Source organism: Dipteris shenzhenensis, chromosome 11 (assembly GCF_047967505.1).
Source record: "Dipteris shenzhenensis isolate YYH24624 ecotype China chromosome 11, Dip_SZ_1.0, whole genome shotgun sequence".
Taxonomy (NCBI): domain Eukaryota; kingdom Viridiplantae; phylum Streptophyta; class Polypodiopsida; order Gleicheniales; family Dipteridaceae; genus Dipteris; species Dipteris shenzhenensis.
In genome coordinates, this window is record NC_141606.1 from 24,378,266 (window position 1) to 24,395,597 (window position 17,332).

At 42.1% G+C, this 17,332-nt stretch overlaps 1 protein-coding gene across 1 annotated transcript in view; it reads right to left on the bottom strand.

Moving 5' to 3' along the window:
* Positions 1–1,116: 1,116 nt before the first annotated feature.
* The window catches only part of LOC147896798 (uncharacterized), a 40,422-nt gene continuing 24,206 nt past the window's right edge, over positions 1,117–17,332 (bottom strand). Inside the window, exons 2-4 of the mRNA XM_087381900.1 lie at positions 2,687–2,819; positions 1,580–2,568; positions 1,117–1,495 (exon numbers count right to left, since the gene is read on the bottom strand). Of these exons, the coding sequence (XP_087238026.1) occupies positions 1,674–2,568; positions 2,687–2,819 (1,028 nt within the window). The 3' untranslated portion in view covers positions 1,117–1,495; positions 1,580–1,673. The remainder of the gene's footprint in view (positions 1,496–1,579; positions 2,569–2,686; positions 2,820–17,332) is intronic.

Sequence of the window (17,332 nt, forward strand, 5' to 3'; positions counted from 1 at the left end):
AATTCTTTAGTGTGCTCTTGGAGTAGCCTTGGGCCAAAGTCTTAGAATATTAGGCCTGAGTGTTTCAAAGAGAATCTGACTTTCTTTGCCTTCTTTGCAGACATCCTGTCCACTGAGTCACTGCATGTGCCAGCAATGACTTGGGTGACAATGTTTTGGCCCTTTTGAATTTGGAGCATCAGAAAAATTCTCTACAGAACTACTCTGCGTTTCCTGCTATATATACACATATTGAATGGAGAAGCGAAAAACAGTGAAGACAGAAAGCCGCTGTTCTCAATACAGCAAGGATCCTCATCACCAATAAAACCAAACCTTTCTACCAAATTTGAGATCACAGAGTCTTCCAGCAATGAGAAAATGGGAATGATGGTCGACATGTTGGCTTGTCAGCAGTGCAAAAGGTGGGCTGACAAACAAGACGTGACATTTAAAGCCTTTTTTGGAAATCAAAGAAGGCAAGCTAAGGACGGTTAACGGAGCTCGGGCAAGGAGAGACACATGCATCATTGAAAGGAGTCAGAGATCCAAAAGTCTACGGATCTGTACGTCTACATACATAGAGTTACTGTACTGTGCATATACCAACTGCAAAAGCCACTTAGTAGAGATGGATGGAAGCCACTCGTAAAGCGACTATCATCAGGAAAAATTCAGCAGACGCACGCTTGATTCAGGACAAAGAACAGCGCTACTCCCAACCAAGAAACCTCCTTGATCCAGGTCCACCCTCCTGCCTACATGCCTATGTACCATTTGCAGGGCATCTCAAGAGTTTCTCTGTTACATTCATTTCCCAATCGTTGAATCGAATTAGCAGGGCACGTCCACTTACCTACCAGAGGTCTATCCAACAAGATGTACTCCAGCAAATGCACTAAATTAATCACGTATGACTTTAGCACTCTCAATAAGTAACATGTGAAAATTATTCCGCAAAAGTAAGAAGATATACAATGTTTCAATAACCATCGACCTTTTCTTAAAGCCAGAATCTTTAACCAAGCTGCCATAAAGATTAAAAAATATCAATTTATACTGCAAATTTTGTAGTCTTGAAAAAGATGAAACTTTAATGCATGTCAAAACCTCTTAATTGCTCTTAAAGAGGTCATTCTTCCATTGATTCTAAAAGCACTTCCATTATTTCATCTTTGAGAAATAAAGGTTTAATCTGCCAGTAGGTACAAGTGTTGCAGCTCACCAAGCAACTAAAGCTTTGGACTGCTATTACAAGAGCAACTCAACAAATGGTGTTAGCACTGTTGGTGCCAAATCAATCAACTAATGAAGACAGCATGTGCAATGTTGTGGGGCCATACATGAGAATCAAATAGAATACATCTTGATGTCCTGGAAGATGTAGAACCAATAAAGGTTCAACTACAAAGAAAATTATGAAGTTGCCATAAGATGACTTGCTGCATATGACCAATTGGAATACAGGAGATGTCCACATAGTCACCAAAGGACACCAACCACCAACTTCTCTTCACTGCAAATGACAATTACCATAAGAACGAAGCAAGACACAATAAAAGACACGACCACTATGACAAAAGAATTTACTTCTTTTTACCTATCATTTGGATATGCGCTTGAAAAGCTTTGGAATCCAACTTGCCATCTTCTTTTGTTTGGAAGTTCTTCTCACAGCTAAGAGGGGTGAAGTGTCATTCTTGGATGTTTTCATTGGATGCCACAAAATCAACTGCTGAATTCTGCAGTAATTGCACTACCCTTTCCTGAAGCTTATACAAATCAAATGTGACAACTCCATGTAACAACCTTTGATCAGTAGTACTGCCTTCAAAAATGACCACCAAAGGAAACTTGACCTCATAATCAGGGTCTCCAGCTTTACTGCACTTGTCAGGACTGAAATCTACATCCATGGTGAAGTGTTTATAGCCTTGTTTTCTTTCTAAAAATCGTAATTTTAACTTTGATGGTGCTGCTGTAACTCTGTCAAGAGAGACCTTAATGCCATACGCCACCTTAGCACCACCTTGTAACGTCCACTGTATAAGTTCTCCTTGAAGAGTGCTTAGTGACTCGTTGGCATAAGCCACTTCACCTATGAAAGGAGGGACCCTACTAATGGATCCCACACGCTGCACACAAAAGTCTGGTTCTTTGTGAGCACCAGTTGGTAATATTATCCTGGAAGACCCCAAACTCTGAATCACAGAAGCAACATTATCTTGAAGAATAAGTGTGGCCTGTGATACCAACGAAGTCATAAACCATCCTGCAATAGATTCATGGAGAAACGATGGATCTCCAAAGAGTAATGCTGCTCCTCCTCCTGAATCAATGAACTGAAAGGAAATCCTCCATGAGCTTTCTTGATCTTTATACCAATCATCGAATACAACAAAAGGCACATCATGATGGATCACAAAGGGCCCTCCTTCGCTGTTAGTTTTCACAGCATGCTCATAGCGTGCTATTGCAGACTTCAGCCCATTGTCAAGCTCTCTTCGAAAGTCACCATTGCGTTGTTTAGGAGGCTGAACTCCAGCTTGAACCTCCAACCCCAACACAGCAAGCTTCTGATCATAAGAACTGTAAGACAACAAAAAAATTAATATGCTGCAGCTTACCTCTCATTTCGATACTCAAAAGAAAGTGTCTTATGAGAGCCCATATTTTTAAATTAAAAGTATTTTCTTGGCACACTTACATATCAGGTTTGTCAAGATCAACAATGTATTTCTTGAAAGTAGCCTCGTCAATGTCTTCATGAAAGGCTGCTCTTGTTTGCAAATCATTAGCACATTCCCCCCACAACTCCCACCATTGCAATGCTTTATTTTCTGTGACAATACACACCATCATAAGAATCAGATTAGCAAATTAAGAGTTAGAGAAGGAGGGGGTATCTTGCAAGAGGGATAAAAACCAATGTACACAACAACATAATTTTGAGTAGTTAAAAGCTACTTATATACACACACAAGGAAATTCAAAGAAGCCAACCAAGAATAGTGCTCCACTCATGTCCCGAACTAATGTGCGCTTGATGTCTTAATCAAGGAAATTTGATGCCTAAGTCACAAATCTTGAAGACAATGGAGCACAAAAGCAATAGAAGAAGATCCCAAATATTGGCTTCATGTGACATCACCTGTTCACTAGATTCAACTCTATAACTACTGAGTAGATGGAGCTGAACATACCTAGATGAATCCGAAAAAATGTCCAAACTCATCACATAAAAAAGTGTTGTTTATAACTCCATGGCAGTCATCCAATAGATTATAAGCCATCAACTCCATTATGCATAGTAGGGACTAGCTACTATGACATCCCCACTAACGTCATAAGCTCCCAGTAGAGGGTGTAGAGCTTTGTACCAATGTGTGCTCTCATACCCACACAAAGTTCCGCATACTGTGTTTCTGTGAAAGCTCCAAAGATGCAAGGCAAACTCAGCCATAATCAAGGCTAGAACTTGAAGAAGTGCCAATCAAACCATAGTCCACTGCACTATCTTATGAAGAATATTTATTCTTTCATTTTAGTCTCTCAATTTTAAACTTGAAAAGATGGAAAGAATTATTACAAAACTAAGGGTAAAAAGAAGCCTAGGACGAATATTGGAAAAAAGTAGGGTGTGAAGGTATTGCCGATGTGGTTTTGAAAACTTCCAGAAATAGGAAAAAGTCAAGTGTGAAGGTATTGCTGATGTGGTTTTAAAAACGTCCATAAAGAAATGTGGACGCTCCTCTTAGTTCCCCCCTTTCCTCTATGTCGCCTCTTCCTCCCTCCTCTCCTCCTGCTCACTCAAAAACTTCACACACTTTTAACAAACTTCAGCAAGCAACTTCCATCGTGCAGAACTCTGCTACCTTAAGAGTTCTTTTGTGCGGGCCCTTGACACAATCTACAGCTAGCAAACTATCACTAGTTTTTAGTTCAACTAGAGGCAAGTGTTTACATCATGCGCAAGGCATGTGACTCGAGGATTCATATATTGACTTCACCATTTATCGCTCCTTGTGCAAGATGTTAGTTGTCTCTAATGGACAGAGGAAGAGATGGCACAAGTCAAGCTTCTTCATGTATGCACATGAATGGATTCTTGGCTTAGCCCCGCAAGACTAAACTTGCTCCAATCTCAAAGACCAAGTTGCATGGTGGATATCATATGGGTCTTGGGCTCGGGGCATGCCTACCTATTGAGTCACTCAACAAGGGCAGATCCAATTGGACGTCAAGATATGGCATCCAAAGAAAGTTGTACATTGAAGCCAGATCCTAAGGCATTAGCAGCTCGGATTTTGCATCTTGCAAGGAATCGCCCGGCTATGAACCTTTCAAACTCACATTCTACAATGCCTTTCTCAGCTTCAACTATCTCGAGCAAGAGACTGTTCGAGTGGCTTTTCACGTCCCATGAGTTTACACCTTACATGAACTATCTCCACAATAGTAGAGATCGCAGGCTACGAAAGATGATTGTTAGACAGGAGCTTTAGCTTGCCACGTTGACATTTTAATACTTCAAGAGCACAAGCTCTCCCTAAACCAGATTGCTTATGGGAAGATCCTTCTAGGTCACCTGCATTCGTAAGCATAGCAAGAGTGGGAGAGTTTGTATTCTATCCTATCATCTCATGTGATTAAGCATGGAGTTTGTACTCCAGTTCTTGCTACCCTATTGTCTCGTGTGATTGAGCATGGCATTCCCCCATATGTGCCTTATTGACTTAGGTTGGATATGAACGAGCAACAAATAAGCATCGTCAACATATTTGGTCCTGTGGAAGTGCAAGCTCAGGACTGTTCTTGAAAATTAGCTACCACAAGTCTTCCAAAGGTGGACTCAAGGATTTTTTGAGGTGACTTCAATAGTTTTGGAGTCTTTAGATGCATGACTCATAGATAAGAATGTTGAAAGAGAATCCTTCAACCAAGAGGACAACATGTCCTTTTACAGCATTGAGGAGCCAACCCCCGCATAAATGGGCTATGCGGAAGGACCCAAGGACATAATAAGACTCACCACCTTCTTGTCCACTGAGGTAAAATGACAGTAGGAACATTGTTGTATGCTAACCCTATGGAGGGATCTAACAAATCGGATGAATGGACAACTTTATACTTTCCATATAAAACACCAAGAGGGCTGAACCATACTTCTCATAAAGAGACAAAGAAACACAATACAAAGCTCCAAGAGCAATTTCCCAAGGAAGAGAATAAGGGAAAAAGGATGAGATGGAATCAGACGGATGTCTTTTGCTTGAAGAACCAAACTCACACCAAGATGAAGATGAGTTTACAATAGTTTCTTGATGGATTCAATTCACAACATCAAGGAGAAATATGATGGAAAAAGGAGACTATCTCCAATCAAGATATAAACATAAACAAACTGGTATAACCTTGTTCCAAGCAATAAATTCTCCTCTCTTCTACACATGTGCACCTTCTTAAATAGCATGGAGAAGATTCGAGGTTGAGGCTAGGAAGGAAAGACAAGATCCACACTTGGATTCATCTTTATGCCACCACCGCTTTGTGTAGATCTTCCTCATGCACAATGTAAACTGCTTCCTTCTAATCATGCAAATCAATCAAATCCATAGCTTTCATGAGGAACTCACCACCACCACATCTTGAAAAGAGAGGAGGAAGAAGAACATATGTGCATGCTCCAAGTGGTTGAGGTGAATCTTATTTCTGCATGATTGAAGAGGTCCACAAGATCAAGAAAAGGAGAAAGAGGAGAAGATAAGTGACCAAGCTTGTCAAGGCCATGCATCCACCCGAGGGTTGGGGCTGATCCACCACTCCTTCCATGAAGAATATGCATAGAGAAGAAGAGGAGAAGAAGATTTCGAAACTCTCTTTGCTTTCTAACTTTGCATCCAAAAAAAACTCGAAATCATGAAGAGATTCGTGGCTTTTTTACTCCTTCCCTTTTGGCTGAAAACACACACTCCAAAAAGCTTACTTGTGGCCCAAGCAACCCCTCATTAAATGCTAGTGTACCCAATCCATAGTCTTCCAATTGACCCTTGTTCTTGACCTTTTACCTTTGTCTTGCACTCTATTCACCCTTATTTGATCACAAAAATTCAGCCATCATATAGCCCCCTCCCAAGTCTGGAACACAAAGTGTTTGACATACCATGTAGGAAAAGCCAAATATAAAAAATAGTACATATATTGGTGTCATCCAAGGTGCTGCAAAAAACTGTCCACCAAGACACATCATCAAAAATCTGATCATATCTTTTCACCCTTAGGTTGGATTCCCAGAACTGTTAAAAACAAAGTTGTAGCCCACATTCCAAGCTTCAGTAGTTTTGAACAACTCAAAGCCAAATTCTAAGTTCTGAAATCTCAAAACAGCTCTGTTCTGTCTATAATAGAAAATAACTGCATGATGTACACTGCACTAGTGGAGCTTTGAAAGTACATAGCTTACACATATGATTTTGAATGACCACAAAACTTAGTACAGAGCTTCAATACATATAAAAGAGCACCTACTATAGGCTAGAACCTAACAACCACATGATGTTCATTATCAGTTTTACAAGTATTACATCATTCTTGAGATATAATTTTTCAATCGATACCCACTCACCCTCGAAGGGGGAATAATACCATCAAGATCTGCTAACAAATATGTGCCATTGTGATACTTTTCCTCCATAAGGAAGGGACCTTTCCATCAAACTCGGAACTTAATTTGGAAGGTGTTATCCAAACTACTACCATACCTTAGGACCAACAATCCCCTCTTGATCTTCTTGTCTTTGAGCTGGGCATCGAACCATTTTCTTCTTTTAGCCGATATCTCCTCATAGCATCAAACCGCTTCCTCTCTTTAGAGATCAAGTAAAGGCAAGCCCAAAGTCATAGCCTCCTGCTGCAAGTCAGGACCATCCACATGCTTTTGAAAGAATTGAAAAGAAGGCATCATTACCTCAAGAGGTAACACGGCTTCCTTACCATAAACCAACTAATAGAGTGAAAATCCCGTGCTGCTTTTTTCCGCCAACCTACAAGCCCATAAAGCCTTTGTCTAGATACTCATCCCAATCCTTTGGGTGCGCATCCACAAGCTTAAACAAAATCTTTTGACATGTACCATTAAATGACTCTACCAACCCGCTATATCTAGGGTAATATGGTATAGCATACTTGTGCTTCGCATCCAACAAAGCCTCCAACTCTCTCAAGATGTCTTTTTGGAATCCAATCCCTTGATCTATCACAATTTCAAGTGGAACTCCAAAGCGACAACACAAATCATTCATTAAAAATCTAGCAACCTCCACTCCTTTTGCACTTTGTGTGGCTATTGCTTCTAGCCATCTCGTCATATAATCTACAGCGGAAAGGTTGTACTGCTCACCCCTCGGTGTAGGAGCAAGAGGCCCAATGAAATCCAAATTCCACTTCTCAAAGGGAGCAAACGCCATGATAGTCTTTGCTGGTTCTGACATCAAGATTCTCTTTCCATGAGTTTGACATTGAGGACAACTTCTACACCAATGCACCACATCTCTATGCATACTAGGCCATATAAGCCCAACAAGTAAGACCTTCCTCTTTGCTACATCAGCTCCAAAGTGACCTCCACAACCCTCCTCATGAGATGCCGCTAAACAAGCACCAATTTCTTCATACTTCAACACCTTCCTCATCACACCATCTGAATACCTCATATACAAATCATCATTAGACAAACAAAATCTATTTGCTTTACGAACCTAAGCATATCTTTGATGGCGCTCCAAACTAGGATCACACTCCCCCATTGCCAACCATGTCTCAATGTCCTTGAGACTCTCCCTTCCTTTATATTGGGGCTCTTCAAACTAAACTGCAGAAATAGACGATGTCTTTTCTTGGGACTCCCCCAACTCATGAGCCCTCTTGTTATCCTCTCTCTTCACATGCCATACGTCAAATTTGGAAAGCCTTCTAATCAATCCTTTGAACTTGAAGAGCCATTGCTTCACCTCCTCTTTGTTTGCCTTCCATACACCTTGTACTCCCAACATCGTGGAATTTGCTTGTTCAAACTGCCCGTCCGTCTATGGATGGTAGGCTGAAGAAAACATCAATGTTGTACCCAAGTTTTCAAATAGACCCTTCCAAAATAGGCTGGTCATACGAGGGTCTCTGTCACTGACAATAGACTCAGGCATCCCATGGTACATATATGTTGCATGAACATTTGTGCCATATGATCTGCTGTAATTTTCTTGCGCACGGGGATAAAGTGTGCCTGCTAACTGAATCTACAAATTATAGTCCATATCCCATCATGCCCTGTGGGAGTTCGTGGTAGATCAAACACAAAATCCATGGCTATACTCTGCCAAGGTCTATCAGGAATAGGCAAAGGCTGAAGCAACCCTGCTGGTTTTTGCCTATCATACTTGGTTTTCTGGCATATCAGACATGCCCTCACAAATTCCTCCACATCTTTCCGAAGAGAAGGCCAATAGAAATAATGTTCTACCGCCTTTACTGGAATCAATGCCTCTATGGCCTGCATATGGAGGTGCATGACTCTCGGTTAAAACCTTTTGTCTCAACTGACGTGTAACACATAACTTGCCATGCATCATAAGAAAACCTTCTTTCAAGGTATAGTGCTCATGCTTGTGTCCCTCAATGAGCTGATCATAATTCCTTGCAAAAGCATCATCAATGGCATACTGACCCTTCATAGCATCCAACTCACTATGATAAGCAATAGAGACAGCATTTACTTGTGGCTTCTTAGACATAGCCTCGGTCTGAGGCTTCTTGGATAAAGCATCCGCCACTATGTTTTTCTTTCTTGGCACAGCCACTATCTGAAAGTGAAACATGGAAAGAAAATTTGCCCATCTAATGTGCTTTTCAGATAGTTTTCTCTGAGTGAGAAAATACATGAGAGATTGATGATCCGTCTGCACATAGAAATCAGCACCAAGCAAATAATGTTTCCACACTGTCAAGGCATGAATCACAGCCAAGAGCTCTTGCTCATATACATTCATAGAAATTTAGGCGTTCTAGAGCAACCTGCTCTCATAGGCAACAACCTTGCCATCCTGCATCAAAACGGCACCAATGCTGTGGCCATTGACATCACATTGAAGCACAAAAGGCTTCCTTAAATCTGGAAGAATTATTACCGGGTCCGAGCACAACCGTTTCTTCAATTCTTTGAAGGCCGCAATTTCTTTTGGTCCCCACTGAAAAGGTACCAACTTTTTCTATAAGGCATGCAAAGATGAAGCAATCTCTGCAAAGTTACGGATAAACCGTCTGTAATATGAGCAAAGACCCAAGAAGCTTTGTACTTCATGCAAATTCTTCAGGTGTGGCCAGCTTTTGATGGCTTCCAATTTAGCCGGATCCATACGCACACCATCCTGAGAAATGATGTGACCGAGGAAATGAATTTCCTCCATGAAGAACTCACTCTTTTTGCCGTTAATCATCAGCTTGTGCTTTTTCAGCTCGGCAAATACAATAGCCAGATGAGCTTCATGCTCCTTCCTATTCTTTGAATGCACAATGATGTCATCAAAGAATGTTCCAACAAACTTGCGATGCTCCTTGAAAATCCTGTCCATCATCCGAATAAACGTGGCAGGAGCATTAGTCAGACCAAACGGCATAACCAAAAATTCATACAATCCAAAAGTGGTTCTGAACGCCGTCTTATGTACATCCTCTGGCTAGATGCGTATCTGATGGTACCCACTCTTCAAGTCAATGCGACTGAAGATGGTTGATCCCTCAAGACAATCCAGTATGTCATCAATCCGTGGAATCGGAAATCGATTCTTAATGGTTATTTTATTCAAAGCCCTGTAATCGATGCACATACGCCACGATCCGTCTTTCTTATGTACAAGCAGTACCGGTGAGCAGTAGGGTGAAGAGCTGGGCTGCACAGTCCTTTTTTTAATAATTCTTTTACCTGGCTCATGATTTCCTCATGTTGTGCTAAACTAACACAGTATGGAGGCCTGTTGGGAGGGGAGCTGCCTGGGATGATGTCTATGGCATGATCCTGCTGCACTGGGTCTAGTCTTCTTGCCTGCAGCATCACCTCTTTTGTCCCCTTTTCCAGCATCAATTCCCTTGCTGGCTGAAGTGTCAGCCCTCTTCCTGTTGGGACAATCATAAAATTTATGCCCTTCCTGCTTGCATAGATAGCATTTACCTTCCTTGAAGAGCTGTTTTCGTTCCTCCTCCTTGGCTTTAGCACGGCCAACATCTCTCCTCTTTGCTGCACCAAATCTGCCCGGTCTATTAAAATTCTTAAAACCACCACCACTGGGTTTTTCACTCACATCTTTTGCTGCCCTATTGAAGTCTTCTCTGACTGGCTTTTTATATTCTTCCCTGTTGCTGCCCTTGAAGCCAGATACTCTTCCCTGCATCAACTGATAGGCAGTATTGGCAACTTCAATAAGATGTGACATGTTGGCATCTTTGGTCTTGATACAATAATCACGCAACTCAGATGGCAAACCACAGCAATACTTTTCCACCTACTCCTTGAGAGAAACAGTGTTGTAAGACTCAACAGGCAACAAGGCATTCCAAAATTTAGTGGTATACTCATCCAAATTGCGGCATCCTTCCGCCTTCAACTTATGCCACTGGGTCATTACTTCAACTTCAAAAGTTGAAGTCAACCAATGGGCTGCAAATAACCTTTTGAAGCCAACCCAAGTAGTTGGTGCTTTTCCCTGCATCACAATGTTAGACCACCATTGCAAAGCATTTCCTTTCAAGAATGTGGCAGCCTTTCGGATCTTTGAAGATTCATAAAAGATCCCTCCCATAAATGCAGTATCAAACTGCTGAATGAATGTCAAGGCTTTGGACCTATCACTATGCCCATGAAAAGGTTCAAATTTCACAGACGAACCACCTTCTTTATAGTCTTTTATGCGGGTGCGGGCATCCAAACCATCATATACAGGGGCCTGCAAGAAAGGAACCTGCTGTCCCTGAGGCACTACTCCTGAAGGATGTGCACTACCACCAGTAGGAAGAAGTGGGGCTTGCTGCCTTGCTGCATAAACATGGCCTTATTCATCATTTCAAGGGCTCCCATCAATCCCCCCCGCATCCCTGGCTGCATACCAAGGTTTGCATACATGGGGTTCTGCTGGGCAAGCATATCGACATCCATATTCTCCTCAGCATGGAAAATTGACCCACCACCAAAGAAAGATGATTGTGCCAACGGAGGGCCTATAGCTGCCTGCATCTGAGTAACATTCTGGGAATTGTTCCCATTATTTCCGTTGTTTCCTTGCACCACCGGTGTAAGTGGCACTAGCTTTGCAGGTAAAGAAGGTGGCATGGGTGGTAACTCCTGTGGCAAAGGTGGCTGAAATTCCGGTGCTACCTGTGGCATCTGAGTCTGCACCTACATCGTGGTCAACCGTACCATCTGGTCCATATTCTGTGTCAACTGATTTAACACCTGCATCATGTTATTCATCTGATTTAACACCTGCATCATGTTATTCATCTGGGCCTGCATACCTGCTAGGCCATCATCTGGGTAAGGCATAAAGTCATTATGTTGCTCAGCAACATCTTGGTACCCATCCTCGGGCTGCATGCTTCCTTGTGGATCCTGGTTGTTCTGGTCCATGTTATCCAAAAGACTAGAGCTGTACTATAAATTTCCAGCAATTAGGCTTCTCTGCCCAAGCTCAACCAAGGCTCTACCAATAGTATGACGAAGATGTCCTGGCAACGGAACCCTGAAACCGGGGTGGGAAATCAGTTTACAAGGGTATTTTAACCGTAGTAGTCAAGTCTTTTCTCACTTTCTCACAAATTAAATTCAACCAACAATTTAATCCATAATTTCCACAGATTGCACTGAAAACTTAAACACACAGGTGAGGCTAGATTGCCCCTGCTCAACAAGACACAGCACACCAGATTGGCCCCAAAAATCCCTGTTGGCGCCCCTTTCGGTATTTCTTTTTATTCAATTGGACAGTTCAATTACACAAAACACTACCCGCAGGTAAATTCCAATAACCTCGGATCCAGCCTAGCCCGGAAACAAACTTGTTGCCCTAACTGGGCCCTGTGGGTGCCAAAACTAGTGCAATCAATCAGTCCTCATCATAGGACAGGCCAAGCACAGCCAATACAGCATCCAAGAATCAATTTCCTGGTCAGCAACATGTACCAATCCCAATATAGGGACAATCCACCTCAGCCAGAGGGACAAATCCTCAGCAAAATCCAACCTGTATCCACGGAATAGCATGCATACACTCAATCCACACTGCCAGACCAGCAGCTATGATCACAAACCAACCCAGTTACCTCCAGAAGTGAACTCAAAATCAATCCTGTAGCCCACAGATGAAATCGCCTATGCCAGAGTGCTCCCAAGGTGAAAAACACAGCGTAAATCTAAAATCGCCCTGCTGAAATCTGCCCGAAAACTCTGTAAGATGATGCGCCCTGGCTTCTTTCTCTACTACCTGCTCTCTCAGATGCGAAATACAGCAACAGACAGCTAGCACACTGCCCTGGCAACTTGCCTTGCACTCGGAACTGCATAGGTGCTGAAAGATATGCGAAAATCTGCCTGGAAGTGATGAAAGACAGCAAACAGGGTGCGAATTCCAGCAAAAACTCAGCGTGGCAGCCACCAGTAGGAGTCGTCGACCTCTCCCCAGCCAGTGGTCAGCAGCAAGCCAGCGTGGAACAGTCTGGAGAGAGCCTGGGAAAGAAATCGCACCTCCTTCTTACTGCAAACTGACAAAATTCTGCATGCATACTGGCTGAAAAGCGTGGGCACCTATCTGTAGCACGAGTCCTTCTATTTTTGGGTTCCTGACTGCCAATTATGTGCCTCTGCTGAAAATAGCATTTTTAATTCATAAAAAGCAAGTGACATTAAACCACTCTTTTGTGTCAGACATTAAATGCTTGGGCCTAGTCCTTGACCCCCAATTAATTGCACTAGCACATGGCACCCTGCACATTTAATTTTCATGCACTTGTTGATGGAATTTCACCACCAAAATTAATTTCCTTATATTAAATGTGATCCTACTCAGTATTATCACGTCCCCGTGACAAAACAATCACCATGAAGAACATCTTCCACAATTCTATACACAAGCTGGCATAACCTTGTTCCAAACAATGAACTCTCCTCTCTTCTACACATGTACAGCTTAAATAGCATGGAGAAGATTTAAGGCTGAGGCAAGGAAGGAAAACAAGATCCACACTTGGATTCATCTTCATGTTACCACCGCTTTGTGTAGATCTTCCTCATGCACAATGTAAACCGCTTCCTTCTAATCATGCAAATCAATCAAATCCATAGCTTTCATGAAGAACTCGCCACCACATCTTGAAAAGAGAGGAGGAAGAAAACCATATGTGCATGCTCCAAGCCTTCATGGTTGAGGTGAACCTTCTTTCCGCATGATTGAAGAGGTCCACAAGATCAAGAAAAGGAGAAAGAGGAGAAGATAAGTGACCAAGCTTGTCAACACCATGCATCCACACAAGTGTTGAGGCTGATCCACCACTCCTTCCATGAAGAATATGCGTAGAGAAGAAGAGGAGAAAAAGATTTCAAATTTCTCTTTGCTTTCTACCTTTGCATCCAAAAAAACTCAAAATCATGAGGAGATTTGTGATGTTTTTGCTCCTCCCCTTTTGGATGAAAAAACACGCTCCAAAAAGCTTACTTGTGGCCCAAGCAACCCCACATTAAATGCTAGTGTACCCTCTTTTGTCCCCCTTGACCCTTGTTCTTGACCTTTTACCTTTGTCTTGCACCCTATTCACCCTTATTTGATCATAAAAATTCAGCCATCAACGACACCAAAAAGCACACCAATGCAGTAATCCCCATCACCAACCATGACAACAAGGCCACTGCAACCTTGGATGGTAGGCCTAGAGTTAGAATAATCACCAAGGAATGTTGGGAAGCTTGGGGCAAGCCTAAGTTCGAGGTGACATCCCTTGTGGTGAAACGAGCAAATGGGTCAATAGCAAGGTCCTTAGAAATTGTGAAGAACGATAGTATTATCACATTTTGTCTATCTTACAGACACTCATTTGTACTCATGAATTTCAAAAAACAGCAAGGCACCTATAATGTCATTCTAGGATGGCCCTTTATGCGACTCTCCCGACTAGTCCATGATTGGTCAACCAATTGCATGTACTTGAGAAAGGAAAAGGCCATTCTAAAGCTAAACTTGGCCACATGGAAGGCTCGTCCCATGAGCCACAACCTACTAGTATAAGAGTCAATTACCACCAAAAGATATTGCCTCAGGGAATGCCATACAGATGAATCACGAGGCAAGATCCAATGCATGCACCCTCCTTGAGCCCAATGACTCAGAAGCTCCCATGCAGCCTTAGACTTGCCAATTGACGAAGAAATGCAATGGATGCCCCCAACGATGACATATCGAGTGCCAATGTATCTATATACCTAGATGAATTCAAAAACATGCCCAAACTCATCACATTAAAATTAAAAAAAGTGCGGTTTATAACTTCATGGTAGTCATCCAATCGATTATAAACCATCAACTCCATTAGGAGCTACCATGACATCCCCACTAACGTCATCAATGCCCAGTAGTGGGTGTAGAACTCAGTATCAATATATGCTCTCACACACACAAGGCACACAAGAGCATACATTCATACAAAGGTCTGCGTACCGAGTTTCTGTCAGAGCTCCAGAGGGTCTGGGCAGACTCAGCCATAATGAAGGCTAGCACTTAAGGGAGAAGGCTAATCAAACCATAGTCCAAATTTACTTAATTTTAGTCTCTCCCAAATAAAAATAAAAAAGATAGAAAGAATTATTACAAAACTAAGGGTAGTAGATAAGGCATACGCACCACTGAAGATAGAAAAAATTATCACAAATCAGCTGGCCATAACTTGGACGAAAATTTCACAAATGGAAATTTGCATATCCGGTAGTACGGCAGAAATATATACCTAGATGAATTCGAGAACATGCCCGAACTCATCACATTAAAATTAAAAGAAGTGCAGTTTGTAACTTCATGGTAGTCATCCAATCGATTATAAACCATCAACTCCATTATGCACAATAGGGACTAGCTACCATGACATCCCCACTAATGTCATTAGCGCCCAGTAGTGGGTGTAGAACTATGTATCGATATATGCTCACACAGGCACACGAGCATACATTCATACAAAGGTATGCGTACTGAGTTTCTGTTAGAGCTCCGGAGAGTCTACGCAGGCTCAGCCATAATGAAGGCTGGCACTTAAGGGAGAAGGCTAATCAAACCATAGTCCAAATTTATTTCATTTTAGTCTCTCCCAAATGAAAATAAAAAAGATAGAAAGAATTATTACAAAACTAAGGGTAGCAGATAGGGCATACGCACCACTGAAGATAGAAAGAGTCATCACAAATCAGCTGGCCATAACTTAAACGAAAATTTCACAAATGCAAATTTGCATGTCCGCTAATACGGCAAAAATATATACCTAGATGAATTCATCACATGCCCAAACTCATCACGCCAATGTATCCCTTAATATAATAAATACTTATAATCAAATAGTCAATTGAGCTAATGTACACGAATCCAAAGTAAACAGCGAGGAAATTGAGAGAAAAACAACAAGAAATTTGAGAGAAAAGAAACAATAAATCCTATGCAAAGTCCATAAACATGGCCCAACTCGTAGATTTGGAGAATGACAAGGACCGCATAAATCCTATGCAAAGTCCCCTGGCAAGATTTGTGGTATAATTGCATGTATAGGAACGGAAGGCACAAGCACAAAAAATGATCGATAACGTGCTCTCCTTCAAGGTGTTTTACAAACATTTCCACCAAGTAACCCTCAACCCTACACCCTCTAGAATGATATGGGCAGAGTACTAGTGTGGTAGGTACAATTAATATACCATTAGTATGCGACTCCTTCAAGTACAATACAAGAACTTGTGATCCTAAGGCCATAGGGGATGCCCACCTCCTACCAAATCAACTTGTTACAAGAGAATAGCAACCATTTGCTTCCCAAATGATACATCTACAATCAACTTTTGTGAGAAGAACCCAAGCCTCACTTAAGAAGGTAACTATGAGCTCACCCCCTATCCTCATCATCTACAATACCTTCTACTCCCAAAGCCAAGGTAATACCACCACCCTCCAAAGCACCACGCCATAGTGGGTTCTCAGGGACTTCTTTGTAGGATTGATAAACGAGAGAGCAAATACAAGGTACAAGAGTCGATAGTTATCAGCCGTCACGTCAACTAGACTAAAATGAAAAAAAAAGTGCATAGTACTTATAGGTAGACCCTAGGACTAAGTGTCCTAGGTGTCACATAGGACTAAGTGTCCTATGTGGCATAAAAGACACAAAATACACTAAGTGCCTACAAGGCACATACCAGGGCCCATAGGGCATCACTAGAACAGGGTGAAGATGGCCTACAAACCCCCCTCCATGGTATGGGCTGAAGTATTTTGAAAAAGTCTCAGAATACCTGGTATTTTCTGGTCATGGTGACACATGTTCATCCAAAAGGATATAGCCACCTATGAATGTACAAGGTATGTCAGATCATGTAACAAAGGGAACCAAGTGTAAAGCCTGTCAAAAGACTTCGAGCTTAGGACGAGGAAGTGCCTTTGTAAACATATCTGCTATGTTGTCCTCTGTGGGAAGATAGGACAACTCCTTGTCTCCTACTGACAACCGCTCTCGAACATAATGATAGTGAACTTCAATGTGCTTGGTACGCGCATGAAACTTTTGCTCCCACAGCTCCCATGGTTACTATCCGGACAGTGATTGCCCTTGCTGCCCAATTCCATTGGCCTATTTTTCAAATGGATGTGAAGTCCGCATTTCTTAATGGAACCCTGGAGGAGGAGGTATACGTGGAGCAGCCATAGGGCTTTCAAGATCCAGGGTCCCCGTTAAAAGTCTACAGGTTGAAGAAGGCGTTATACGAGCTAAAACAGGCTCCCAGAGCTTGGTACCAAAGGATAGATGTATTCTTTCAGAAGATAGGGCTAAGTCAAAGCCCTTCTGAGGCAAACCTCTACTTGTTCATTGAGAAGGGGTTGTGATTGGTACTCATCCTCTATGTTGATGATCTTATCTTGACAGGTGACCATGTCAAGAAGATTTCCCAGGTCAAGGAGCTACTCATGACTGAGTTTGAGATGACTGACCTTGGGTTATTACACTACTTCCTTGGGATAGAAGTAAAGCAAGCCAAAGACAGGATCTGTTGGAATATGGAAAAAGAACTAGA